The sequence below is a fragment of the Anas platyrhynchos genome, chromosome 7 (assembly GCF_047663525.1).
Source record: "Anas platyrhynchos isolate ZD024472 breed Pekin duck chromosome 7, IASCAAS_PekinDuck_T2T, whole genome shotgun sequence".
Lineage (NCBI taxonomy): Eukaryota > Metazoa > Chordata > Aves > Anseriformes > Anatidae > Anas > Anas platyrhynchos.
The window spans coordinates 36,359,763-36,373,510 of NC_092593.1; the positions used below are offsets into that span (position 1 = coordinate 36,359,763).

The 13,748-nt window shown below is 46.4% G+C and overlaps 1 protein-coding gene across 10 annotated transcripts in view; it reads left to right on the plus strand.

Moving 5' to 3' along the window:
- The window catches only part of MYO1B (myosin IB), a 104,164-nt gene that overhangs the window by 22,503 nt on the left and 67,913 nt on the right, over positions 1 to 13,748 (plus strand). For all 10 annotated transcript variants that reach the window (XM_072040493.1, XM_072040500.1, XM_072040495.1 and 7 more), the window contains one exon: positions 9,919 to 10,034. In XM_072040493.1, coding sequence (XP_071896594.1) covers positions 9,919 to 10,034 — 116 coding nt within the window. The remainder of the gene's footprint in view (positions 1 to 9,918; positions 10,035 to 13,748) is intronic.

Below are 13,748 nucleotides of genomic sequence, written 5' to 3' on the forward strand. Positions count from 1 at the left end.
TCCATCTGGGATGTTTTTCCTTTTTGGTCTTCCCCATTGCACAACACAGTGGGCCTCCAATTTTCATAAGAAACTGTTCCAAACTGATGATAGCACTGATTTTCAGACTACTTTTGTTAGAGAGCGAAGCAGCTACAAATAAGCAGCTTCCAGGAAAGGCATTTCCAGGATGTTGGAGCAGGCTGATGTACAAACGATGTATGTTTGGAATATGCTAGGGCTACCTTAAATGTTGCCTGTTACCTTTGATATGCAAAAAAAAAATAAAAATAATTATGTTCATTAGAATGGTTTGATTTTAAACTAGTAACAATGAGCTTGGGTATATGTGGGAGTAATCAAAATCTTCAGGCATATTAATCTTTGAATGATGATCAATAGGAGAGAGGTTGTAAACTGGCAGCTGAAGCACAGGCTGGGAATGAAGAGGCAAATTGTGATTCCACTTAAGCCTTTCATTTCCTGCTTCATCTCTCTTTGTTCTGTTTTTGTTAAAATGTGCGTAGCGTTGTGTCTATTACACTGCTGCGGGTGTAGGAACTTAATGATTTGTAGAGGCTTTTCAGGACCTCTAGAGAAAGATAAGTCTTTCAAGAGTAAAGCTGCAATGTTTAAGTCAAAGCACAGCTACGATCTGCAAGCAATTGTCTGCAGTTTATTACAATCAAATAGACGTGTTCTGTATTTGATTATAACCCTTCCCCCTTTTAATTTTTAGCGTTGGCTATATTTTCCCTTCTTGCTAAGCATTCAGATCTTCATGGTTTCATTATGCTTTTTTCCTTTCCAGCCTCCAGTAGGGGAGGATCTGTTATTTTTGTTTGCTTCCTCTCTCCCTTTTTGTTTTTACTTCGTTGTAGGCTGTGCTTTTGCACCTCTGCAATTCATTCTCTGCTGCATCTTTCTTCCGGAGTAATTTTCCTTCTCAACCATGCCTGTTCCCTTTTCTACAGATACTAGCTTGGCGAAATACAGTTGTGTGGATGTGCTCGGGTATCACTTCCATTTACTTGCTCTTCATGTTTGGACCGACAATTTAATTTAACTAGAAAATTAAAGTAAGACAAGGACTCTTGGGATCCATAAAAACCTTGTTAGAGAAGAAACCAGAAAGGTCTGTGTTTATGGAGAGAAAGATTCCTTTCAAAATGGGTTAAAGAAATCTCCACGATACCTCTGAGAGTTATATTTCCAACAAATTGTGTCTTAAATTTCTTCCTGTTCCCTGAAGATGTAGCCTGTTCCCTTTTGCTAACCCTTAGGCTCTGATACAGGCAGGTAGGTCATACCTGGAAGTTTCATCCCAAGTGTTGAGGATACAAACCTGTCCTGTGAGGACACCCTAGATGTGCAGGCTTTTGATTGCCATAGACTACTTATGTAAAGAAGTGGATTGCTCAACTTCTTATGTAAACTACTACGGATTTAAGGTATTTAATGCATGTTTTTATGGAATTTAGCCCAGATAGCTTTTTCCTGGGAGAAATCAGTCTGAACAACAAACGGGTAATCTGTTTTATTTTTATCACCTATTACGTACCGGCTGACAACCGTGTTCAAACACATGGTTCTCTGAGGCAGTGACACCGAAACCTGTGCTTCCTTGAGTTCCTGGTTCTGCCTGGCCTGGCGCTGAGGTGCAGGGTAATTAGCTGCATTATGTGCTTTGGCAGGTGATACAAGGTGTCACTTTTCTCTAGCAGCACAGGATCCTTTGCCTTGCAGGTGGGAAAGACTAATACTTAAACATGCTCTGCTGAGAAGCTTGAACTGCTGCCAAAAACAAAGGATTTTTTTTCGGTAGCTGAATCATTCCCTTGTAGTTTGTTGCAGTATCTTTTGCCCTTTTGATCTCCAGTTTTGTTTGTCCATGTGATTTTTTTTTAAAGGTCTTACAAGTACTGTTTGTGATTCCACGCTGTAAAGTCAAAATGCTGCAGATCCTTGCAAGTATTAAAACATTTTGTCCAGCAGCAGTGGAAAGAATCGCTGTTTAAGCCCCTGCCACCTGCTGTTACCAAGTCAACAAGTTACTGAGTTTGTGATGCTACAGGGTTTTAATTACCAGATCACTCAGGGGATGCCTCCTTTTCATGTCAGTTGAATTGTGCTGCCCTGCAAACTTCATTACTGCTCTGAAAGTTTGCTGAAGTATGGGGTGGTTGGAAGGGTGCATTAATTCTCACGCACAAACCCTTCTCTCCCTGCCCCTTATCGCCACCCACTTTCTTCTCCCCACACCTCGCTCGTGGAAAGCACACTTTGCATTTCTGTTTTTGGACTTGGACGAGCACAATGAAGCCTTTGTTACATCTGGAAGTAATGTTGGTTTTACCATGTAAAATCCGTGGTTTGCATGCTGTCCTGGAGAAAGTGAGTTGGGCCATTGAAGAGCTGCTGTTGGTGCTTAACAAAGGCTGCAGATTGCTGCAGCTCTAACAAGCTACAAAAGTTGATCCCTCAGGATCCCTTCAGAGGGTTTAGCCTCCCGTGGTTCAGCTTGGGATTTAAGCTCAGCCTGTGTGTCAGTGCCCGGTTGTAGGCATTACTAAAAATCCTGTCTCCACTTAAAAATTGAAGTCAAACTAAAGCCATATGAACAGACTGAAACGTTTCTACAGCAGTTGACCACAGCTCGTTCAGCATCAGGTTTTAGGCAGTTTTCTGGAGGCTGACAGCTGTGTCTGTGCTGCATGTGTTAGTTTGAAAAAGGACTTGCAGTGATAACCTTCAAAGGGGCTTGTTGTGAGGAATGAGACCTGTAGCATGAATGGTTTGGAAAAGGCTTTAAAGTTGGCCAGACGTTGCACAATCGTGTTCCCCAGCCTTTGCAGGTTGTTGTGTCAGGTCAAGCCTTCAGTGAACGGTATCAAATCTGCCTCATAGCCAAAGATGACAACATAAATAGGCTCCAGTAAAAGAAAAAATATATCATTTTTGTCCTTTCTAGTCTCTTTCACAGTAGTTATGTTTGATGCTGAATGTTCAGCGATGGGAATCCTAGTGCCATCTCCATTCATCCGTGTGAAATGCCAGCTCTTCTCCCCAGGAATTCCCCTTGCACGAGCATCCAGCATTCGTCTGGGTCCCTGGTGGTCCTCAAAAAAAAAAGGAAAAAAAAAAAAGCGTATTCCTACCAGTCAGAGGACAGACTACAGCTTGATTGCCTCTTGTTCATTTTTATGTGTATTTGATAGAAAGTTTAATGGACTTGGGTGTCAGGTTGCATACCAGAGCGTGAAGCTGGAAGCTGTGCCTGTAAAAATAAGGATGAAGGCTGGTGGGGCTGGAGCAGGGCCAGACGTCCTCCTAAAGACCATCAGGTTGGGCAGTAATCTCACACCGAGTGGCTTTGGGGGAACGCGTGCGTTAATTGGGAATGGGAATCTTGGAGTTTAGTCATGTCTGGAAATGCCTGGGGTACGTCTGACCAAGAAAAATCCCGTTAAAAAGCTGTAATAGTTTATGATGTTATTTTTGCAACTCTTAAACTTTTCATTGATAAAATCCCTGTCTTTAAAAGTTCAATTCTGCAAGTATCGGTAACAAAAGCCTGCGTGAATTTCCTCAAGGCAGAGTGAAGTGTGATCCATGGGCCGTGCCGTGAGCGAGCAGAAAATCCATCGTGTCGATTACCTGCAGGTTTGGGGGATCGGGGAGGTGGCAGGGGGAGGTGTGAGCAGTCTGGAGGGGACAGTGCTGCGTGGGCACGTGGGAGGCAGCCTTCAGAGGCCAGAGCTCGCTCCGTTCTGCTGCCCTGCACATTTTTCCCTGCAGTTATGTTGTTTCTTGAAGCCTTCCCAGAGCTGCAGAGGTCAACATTTTGTTCACGACAACAAGATGTTTGTTTGCTTTTTGCTCTCTTCACAAAGCGGAATTTTTCTCTGATGTCAGCGTTTAATTTGTATTTTCTGCACGCGGCGCTTGTGGGCTGCTTTGGGCAAGAGCAGTCTTCTGGTGCTGCACACGTGTTGTTTTATCACCGAGCTATTAAATATTTGGCATTCCAGCGTAAGAACCCGGTGGTAGCTGCTGGAGGTAGCATCCTTGTGGCTGCCTTCTGCTGGCTTGGCTTGTGGTGTGCTTGTGCTGCCGGCTGAGGTGCTTCCCAGGGACCTCTATTGTCTGGCTGGTTTTGGGGGCAGCCTTTTTGTTTCTCATTTGGCTTTCCTCGACTCTGCTCTAACCTTCTCAGAGCGTCTGATAGCCAGAGCCCAGCAGCTTTCAGCCCAGCTGTCTTCGCGGCCGCACTTGCTGCTCCCCGCTGGTAGCCCAGGGGACCCGAGCTTCCTCAGATCTCTTTCTCTTCCTCCCTCGGGGGACGCCTCTGCCGGATTAAACAATTTTCCCAGCGGTGCCTCCCCAGTTTCCCTCGGGAGGGAAGATGCTGGCTCGCAGCAATAATATTGTTGCAGCTGCCACCGGCGAGGGCCTTGAAGCCTGCTTGGGGTGCAGAGAAGGGTTTGTGTGCCCCAGGCACGTCTTTAACAGTGATACCTCGCAGTCTGATAAGTATTCTGCCTCCCTATACATCTTGCTTTGCTTGTTATCGCGTCAGAAATCCTCCTGGCCCTTCACACCAGCCCACCCCTTTGTAGGGCTGGACGCACTGCCTGCATAAAGAGGTAAGGAAACATCAGTGAGGATCACCGAAAATAGCGTGGATGTCGTGGGCTGCACGTAGAGGTCTTCTTCCCTATCCACTCCTCCTCCTTGGCTCTTCGATGAGGTGCTTTGAAAAAAGAGAGAGGGTGGTGTGGGAAATGCCCCCCAGTGCCACGGAGCTGGCTGTGCCCCCAGCACGCCGCGGGTGCCTCCACTGGGGTGGGGAAGGCTTCTGGGGCACTTCTCAGTGATCTCGGTGCGTGTTACACGAAGCACAAAAGGAAGATTAATGAAAGGTTGGCAAATGGCAGCAAAAATGCCCAAGTACTGTAAAAATATGGTGCCTCCCCCCTTTTTATTCATCCAGAAATAATGGGATGTTTTGGACCCGGTCCTCTCTGTAATGTTCTCTGCTATTGTTTCTGGTGCACACTGAGACGGGAGGTTTCTTGGCACAGGCTCTATCCAATTTCCAGTCGCTGTTTGCTTATGAAAACAAGTCTTTATCTTTCCCAAAGTTAGCGAACATCGACCTTCCAGGGTATTTAAACGCTTGCCTTAAAATTTCTCAAGTCTGCTTTGGGCTGACTGCGCCATCACCTCCTTCCCACTCCCGTGCAGGAGCTCTGTGCATTTGCATACAAACATCCAAGTGCAGTCGGAGGGGTGGGTGGCTGAGGTGATTAATCTGCCTCCTTATTAACAACATCAGAGCCTGTCGTGGTGATTGTGAGGTTAGCAGAGCAGTCAGCGATCAGCAGAGAAAAGTCTGTGCCCTCCAGAAACTCAGGAGAGAAACCCGATAATCTCTGCACACGCATCCTCTTCAGGTACTTGCTTCAGCTTGTCCGTGCTCCTGTGCCTGCCTCTGGAGGAGGCTCCGTTGTTGCTTCAGGGCTCTCAGTCTGATTGCAGTGCAAATAAGGGCTGGATCCCGGTGGGTGCAGGCTGCTGTCTGCACCGGGACTTGCAGCATCAAGCCCTGAGCGCAGCATCGCAGCACTTTGCTGTCTTTTTTGACAGCCCGTGTCAGCGTTGTTTGCTGTGGGATATAGGTAGGCAATTCTGCCTTCGTGGTACCTGCCTGAGCGTTGGGTCTTGAGTCGTTCAATCAGCCATCGACGTGTTTGGCTTGTGCCAATATATTTGGGGTATGTCCTGGTGGTGAAGTTTCTCTCCTCCAGCAGTACGGTTTCCCTGTTGATGGAGAGTAAAACTAAGTATGACAGCCTGGTTTGTATCTTCAGTTTACCACAGGCTAGACTTTGGAAAAGTACATTTTTAGCATTGGCTTCTCTTCCAGTGAGGGGGGTCCCAGGTGGAGTTTATGGTCTGTGTGCCTTCATCAAGCAGTGCCGGAAACCCCCCGGGTGGAAATTGTAGGATGAAATTGGAGCTTGTTTGTTTGTGTGTTGTTTGGGTACCCAGCCCATCCCTCTCCACCAACGCTGGACACCTACGTTGTGATGCGCAGTAAAAGCCCCAGAAACGAGCCTCTCAGGTGTTTTTGCTCTTAGCCTTCCTCGGACTGTTTTCTTCCTCCTTTCCAAACTTAGTTTCTCTCAACACAGCGGGTGTTCCAGACCTGAAAAACGCAAGGGTCCAAAAGCAGAGTGCATTTATCTACTTTTTTTTCTTTTTTGTGGCCAACCGCAACGAAAAACAAATTTGAGCACACGCCGCGATTGTTCAAATAGCAGATGATATTTTGAGGTGGGACTGATCTAGCTGCTAACGCTTATTAAAATGAGAAGCTTCATTACGGAGCAGTGTTAAATTTGACAGGTTCTGTCTGCGTTTGAGACGGTTCAGAAAGCTGAGAACATGTAAGTACAGGCTGGCTCCTTGGCCCCAGCTGTTCTGAGCGTGCAGCAGCACATGTGCTTAGGAGTTGGCAAAACCCAGAACCACAACCGCTCAGGCAAAATGTAAATTAAAATGAGTATATTAGAAATACATTCTTGCTGATGTCACATACATGTATATAAAAAGTCAGTGCTGCCCAAGCGTTAGTTCTGGATTCCTTCCAAAAAATCTAGTCACACTTCTCTTTGATCTTTAATGTCTTTGAGTGAATTGTTTTATAGTGATCTGAAACTGTTCAAAATCAGAGCCACCTAGTACTTCTGAGCCTCAGCAGTACTAGAGGAATGGGCAGTGTGCGTATCTGGGCTATTAAAGTCGCTCTGCAGAAATTGAATTGCCCGTATCCCCACTAACAATCTGATTTCACTAGAGTTTTTCTGTTTCTGTGCTGCAGCATTTAAAAGAAAATCTTCTGTACCCTTGGGCTATTGCAAGGGTAACTTTGTCGGGGAAAACGGCTTTATTAATGTGCCGTATGCCAGGGTGTGAAATGTTCTCCCGTGAGCTGTGCCAGTGGTTTGCTGCTCTTCTCGAGCTGCCTTGCCGGTGGGAGCCTCTTGCAGGCTTGGTCCCTCGAGCCTCTTCTCAGCCCAGTCTTACAGCTGCTGGGCCAGAAAGGCACAGACAGGCCTGAAGCAGTGGTAGCACCTTGCCCCGGGCAACACGTTAGGTTTGCTTTCACTCCTGGAGGGCAAAATTAGGCATCAAAGGGTCTCGGGAATTGCATCTCCAACAGGACGGAGGCTCAACGTGACAAACATTGCCTCTGTTTCCCGTCAGATTGTGATTTCAAGTTTTCAGGCTTCACTGGTGTTGATGCCCGGCAGTGTCACCGTGCTGCGTGGCTGATGCACCGATAAAGCACAAGCCAGAGTCCTTTTGTTCCAGGCTCTGGGCGAACGCGCCAAAGAGGCAGAATTTGCCTCTGTGACTTGCTGCCATAAAGGAGCTACCTAGAGGAAGGAGCGTAATCAAGAGTCTCTCATTAGCAAAACCTGAGGAGACAGCAGATCTTGTCCAAACTCGCAGAACAAAACCATGGCAAAGCCGAGAGAGAAATCAGATTTCCTGCCTGCGCTTGGTGCTTTCATCATGAGGCCGTTCCTCTGGGGTTTTGCTTTTTCCTTAAACAGGGAAAATAAAGGCTCTCTGCAGTCCCCGGGGGGCCACTCCACGGCCTCCTGCTACTCCTCGGCGCTCTCCTTCCAGCGCTGGAATGTTTCTGAGCTTGTTGCTCGCTCAAGGGCTTGAGCCATTTATTTTATTTGTTTATCGTAGAGGTCTGGTGGGAAGGCAGATGTTACGTGGGAAAGCTCTGCTCGGGATCTGTTTATCCCAGCTCTGTGGAATCTCACAGACCACCACGAGCAAGGAGCTGTGAGGTATCAGCTGTGAGATGGTGGCACTTGGAGAAGAGGCAGCGTGGTAGCTCTCCAAGCAGCTTCGCAGCCAGAGCAGTGATTTCTTGGCGTGGGTTGGGTTGGTGTTTAAAATGGACATGTGTACGGCTTTGTTTCTGTGGAGTCATTTGACCTTTTGAAATATTGGTATTTTAGGAAGTGCTCCCTATTTGTACGTGTCTGACAATAGGCAGCTGAGTGGAACTCCCAAAATACGTTGTCTAGGCAGTACTTAGCTACGAAGAGATGTTTCTAAATACATCTCATTTGAATGCCTGCATTCAAAATTAAAAATCAAGCTTTTTGCTCTTGCCCGTCTTTCTTTGCCTTGGCGTTTCTGGGTGCTTCAAGGAGCTCAGCAGTTAAACTTTGTGTGTACGGCAGCAGGAGAGCTGGAAAGGGCAGGTCTTCGAGCCGCAGAGGATTCCTGTTTCTAAATACAGACGTCAAGATCTGGCCCGTATCTGTCTTTGGCTGGTACTTTCCGACATGGATTTCAAAATGGGCTGAATTCACAAATTCTTAAGATTCATGAGGAAATGATTTAGCATAGCAATGTTTTATAGGAAGGAGCCCTAATGAGGGTGTCCATGCACTTGTGAAGACCAGAAAGCTGCTTATCCTTGCCAAGAGTCGAGGCCTGCAAAGTGGCAGAGCTGCAAAGACTGGCTATAGAAAGTGAATTTTTGGATTTCCTTATCGTTCAGTGCAAGAGAGAGGCACAAAAAGAAAGCACTTCCCACGTTGAGGGGAGGATGACCACCGAACTAGAGCAATTTATCATTTGAAGAAAATATACATAAAGTACACAGGACTGCGTATTCGAAAGCAGCAAAGACCTACAAATTGTGCAAGACACAAATCTGTTTTCCAGCTGCCTCGGTAGCCCTTGGGGCGCCCCCCTCACGGGCAGGTTTCCTTCCCCCTCGCTGCATTTTCCACGGGCTCTCGATGGAGCCAGCTTGCTTCCAGGGCTCTTGGGCTGCTCCAGCTCGGCTGCATGGGGGGAGACGTTTAGCAAAGAGCTGTGAGGCTGTCGGGCAGCCTCGTGCTGCTTGCTTTGTCGCTGCAGTCTGGCTTGCTCGACCCTGCTGGAAATCGGGCAGAAAACGCCGGGTGAGTTCGCAGCTTGCTGTATTATTAGTATTGTCTGTGACTCGCTGCTCTGCCGAACCCCTGGGCAATAACTCAGGCTCCATGCACCTCTGTTCCCAGTTAGAAAATGCTTATTATGGCACTTCCCTCTGTGCAAAACTGTGGAGATAAGTCCAAGTAGTGATTGTGAGGTGCTAAGGTGCCACTGGGTTTTCTCCAGCATTTACTAGCAGTTGTAACCCAAATAACGGGAAGCTGTGGCTTTTGTGTGCAGCCCTTACACCTCAGGGCAGCCCCCACTTACTGAAAAAACATGTTTTCCCAGGTGTTTTTATTCATTTCCTGGCTGTGGAAAGAGATACCAAGTACTCGGGGTTGGCTTTGTGTTTGATAAGTCTCTGCAGGCAGGGCGTGGAGGGATTGTGGCATTTCTTGCCACGCGGGTTCATTCAGCTTCATTCAGCGTGGTGCTGAGGAGAACCAGAGCACTGCCCACGCTGTTTGCCATGGGTAACAGCAAGTTTGTGTAGCATCTGCTCCCGTGAAACATCTTTTTTCTTTCCACACTCGAGCTCCAGCATCGCTTCATGCGGCTCTGTGTGAGGGCACGAGGGCTGCAGCAAAGCTCGTGCCGTGTTTGCATGTTCCTTCGTGAGCGTCTCTGTCCTTTTCCCTTTCTCTCCCTGGCTGAATTAGTCAGAGAAGTATTTGTGTGATTGGAGTTTGTTTTAAAAATATTCTTAGGAGGCATTCCATTCTGTAGAATTAGCTACTGGGTATCTGACATCGTTTGGTGAGGAGATCTGCAAAGCATTTCAGAATGCGTGTACGTATTTATTCATTGTTACAGCTGGGCTTTTCTGTTGTTCTTTTTGCAAAATAGTAAATAGGAGAATGATATATAAAAGAAAAATCCACAATGATTTTTTGTGCTTTTTTTTTCTTTCAACAGACGTACATTGGCAGTGTGGTGATATCAATAAACCCCTACAGACCTCTACCCATTTATACTCCAGAGAAAGTTGAAGAATACAGAAACCGAAACTTTTATGAGCTCAGCCCCCACATGTAAGTACAGCGAAGAAGCTTTAGTTTTCATGCTGTCCTGAAGCAGATGGTGCCAGCTGTCTTTCTCATCAAAAGGTCTATGTTGATTAAAGCAAACATAATACCCCCCATACACAAACCAAAAAAAGAGAGAAAAAAGTTCATCCTTATTTTAAATAGAAGTTGAGATGAGTTGCATTTTGTGATTCATGTATTTAGATGCTGGTACGTGCATTTCAGAACATTTTCCTGTAACTGCATTGTGAGTAGTGTGTTTTCAAGGAAATGCACTTCTTGTGAAGTCCAGATTGCCTTGTGAAAGCCTCCAAGTGTTAAATATGTTTGAGTAACGTAGTATTCCTGTGGGTATTTGAAACTTAATTTCTCTTTGCACAGTTCAAAAAATGAAAAAGCCCTCATGGTGAGTGTGGAAGGGGCTGGTCGTACCTGAATGGTGTCTGTGGGAGAACAAAAACTGTCTCCTCTGGTCTGTTCTGGGTGGGATTGATCCAATTCAAGAGGGCAGCCAAAGTGCCATAAATATGTGATATAAATCGTAAGGCCGGCCTCACAGCCCTTCTGGGGTGGCGGTCGGGCCCAGCCATGACCCGAATTGTTCGGGCACAGCCAGAGAGCCTGGAGAAGCCCTGGTGAAACCCTGTCCGTAACAGGATGAGATGTGGATGGAGGTGTGGTGGTGTGGCTGGACGTGAGGCATCTTGTCTTCAAGGCCTGTGAGGCTGTCAGCACGCTCAGCAGTTACACGTTCAGGGGGCTGCCTGGACTGGTCAGAGGTCCCATAAATGACCACACGTGGCCATAAGCTTCGGCATCTTCCTCTGGTGTTAGCTTTTAGATTAGAAGGAAATTGTGTGTGGAAGGACATCTGGAAGTTATTTTATTCTGATTAATTCTTTGCCTTCAGACTTCACCTGTAACTCTTCCAAGTGCATTGGCTGAAATGCAGGCAGCCAATTAAGCAGATCAAATGAGCTTCTGGTCCTTTCCTCGGCCCTTTTGGATCCAAACTTTTACGATGTTCAGATTTTCTTCACAGCTTTGTTTAGCGAGCACAATTGCTTGCTGAATTAACACAGTTGCTTGCTAAAAGAACTTTCTGCTTGACTAACTTTGCTCAGTTGCATAAAATTTGCTGGCGTATGATGGAGGATTTTAAAAATAAAACCTGGGAGTAACAGTTTGCCATTCCGAAAGTCAGCACGAAGTACTTGGTTACATGTTGGGCAAAGTAATATATTGATCTCTGCTTCTCCATCTCTCCTGTGAGAGAGTTTTCCAGACGAAAAATGGTCAATAATGATTCCGGTACATATTTTTTTGTTGCTTAATCCAATCAAATATGCATCCTACTTTGACTAGAGAAACGTTTGCCTTTCAATATTAAAATGCAAATTAGGTTCAGGGTGGTAAGGGCAGGTGTCAGAAGCTTACAGTGACAGGCTCAGGGAAAAGAAAGGAGAACCTGAACTGAGTAGGAAATTGTTTCATTGGTGTCATTCATTGCTAACGACAGGAATTGTGTGGTCAGGCTGCCATCTCAGAACGAGACCACCTGGAATCCAAGCACTGGGAATCCACTCAGTAGGCTGGGGAGAGAAAATATTGAATGTTAACTTATGTCAGGAAATCTTGATTGTGTATTAGTAAGGCAATTTCCCTCGCAAGTTCAGTTACAGTGCCAAGTCGTGGAAAGTTATGAGCCTGATTTGTCTGGGGCAGATGTGATCTCTCCACAGGTTTTCTTTATTTGGTATTGCTTCTGTACGAGGATTTTGTCTTCTAACACCCATTAGACAAAATAACCTTACAAATACTGGATTATGGGATAGCTCCTTTCAGTTTATTCTGCAGAGGCGATGTTTCCATTTCGTATTTCTGTCGTTTGAAAGCTGTTACCCTGTGGTGACCTTGCTTTCCTTCTCACCTGCGGGAAGGTGCTGGTGAGAACCGGGGATGCGAGCACCACTCGTCTCCTCCACAACTGGTAAACTTCTGACCGTCTTTAAAGGATGCTTCTAAAATACTGTCGGGGCATAAAGTAAGTGTTAGGTGTGCTGCCTTACCCCATGTCACACCACCCTAAAGAGCCTGCTGTGGCCAGCCCAGCCTGGCATTGCCCCAGCCTTGGAGCCGGCACCTAACTGTGGGGTTGACAAATAATGGGTCTGATCGATTACTGGTGCTACCTAGAAAAGTGCACACCATTTATTGCAAAAAAAAGTGGTTTGGATTTGGTGAAATTCCTCTAGAAACCAACCTACGTGGCACCAGGCGCTTCTGCCTGAAGTAAAGGTGTTGTCACCTCGTGGCTCACGTTCTCCAAGGTCGGTCACTTCAGAGAGATCCCCCTGGGCTGGGTGGCCAGGCTTCACACATCGGCGTCTCTGGAGCAGACTGCTGAGGGACATTTCCGGACCTAGGGCTCTGCGGGGGAGTTTCTGGGAAATGAGGATCTTAAAGCACATTTTGGTTGTTTTCCAGTAGTTTCGTATGGCCTCGCGTCTGGGCTTGGGGTACATCAAGCGCCTGGGTGTGAGGGAGTGTGACAGGGAGGCTGTGCAGGGGAAGTCCAGCTGTCCCGGGGAAATCGGCTGGGTGAGAACATGAAAAGAGAAGGGGAAAGGGAAGAGCAGTGCACAATGACATGAAGGAAATCCATACCTCGAGACGTTTTTTCCATACATGGTCACTGAAGGAAACACAAAACCATGTGAGTGGAAATCTGTTCTTGTGTTTTCTTAACCCAAATCCGAAAGACGAGGGGAGTCATCACCTTCTCGTCTACTCTGTGTTTTCTCAGCAGCATCTACAAGAGTGCCCAGTGCTTTGGTGACACTAATTAATACTTAATTGCATGTTTCAAGCTTTTTTTTTTTTTTTTTTAATTTTTTTAAACGCCAGGATCCCTGGCAGAAGGAGTTCCTGGTCAGATGATTTTGGATAACGTTATACCGATTAAAATTGGGTCAAAGAGTGTTTATTTATATCATCCATTCTTCTCTAAATTCACTGTTGTTGTGGCGCTGTGTAAAAAGTGTTACTTTTCTAGGCCTCTGGAATCCTTGTTTTCCTGCTCTGTGGCTATTTGCATAGCTGCAGCAGGAAGTTTACCCAGCTTTTTATTTATTTATTTATTCCCCCAGTGTTTCGTTAATCTTGCTGTTTTTGTCTTCATCTGCGAGGCAGGACCAGCCTCGTCTCTGACTTGGCAGGGCAGAGGGTGACATTTCAGTGCTCAGACAATTTGCTGCTTGATTTGTGCAGTCCTCGCGCTCGCGTTCTGCTCTTTCGGTTGATGCAATTCCCCTTTCAGCTGCTGTAATTGCTGTGCTGCTTACCTTGTGGGTAGCCTAGACGTGAGAGACAACCAAGCTGCCTACCTGGCTGATTTACATTGACTTCCACTGGTGACAAAGGATCTTCAAAGCGAAGGCACTGTGAGATAAACAGTTCATTGTACCATTTATTTGTAGCCGTGGTGCTGTATCGCTTTCGTACCAGTACCAGGTTTGCTCTATGGGATTGCAGAGCAGGTGCTTTATTGCATCTCCTATCTTAACAGCAGCTGCCAGCAGCTCCCCACCTCTGGCAGGTAACACGTGTGGCTCTCTGCTCCACTTCCCAGTCTGAAATGCCTTCACTTCTCACTTCAGGACTGCAAATTATTTGAAGTTGAGGAACAAAATAGAAAGCGGTCACTGTACTGCTAGCAAC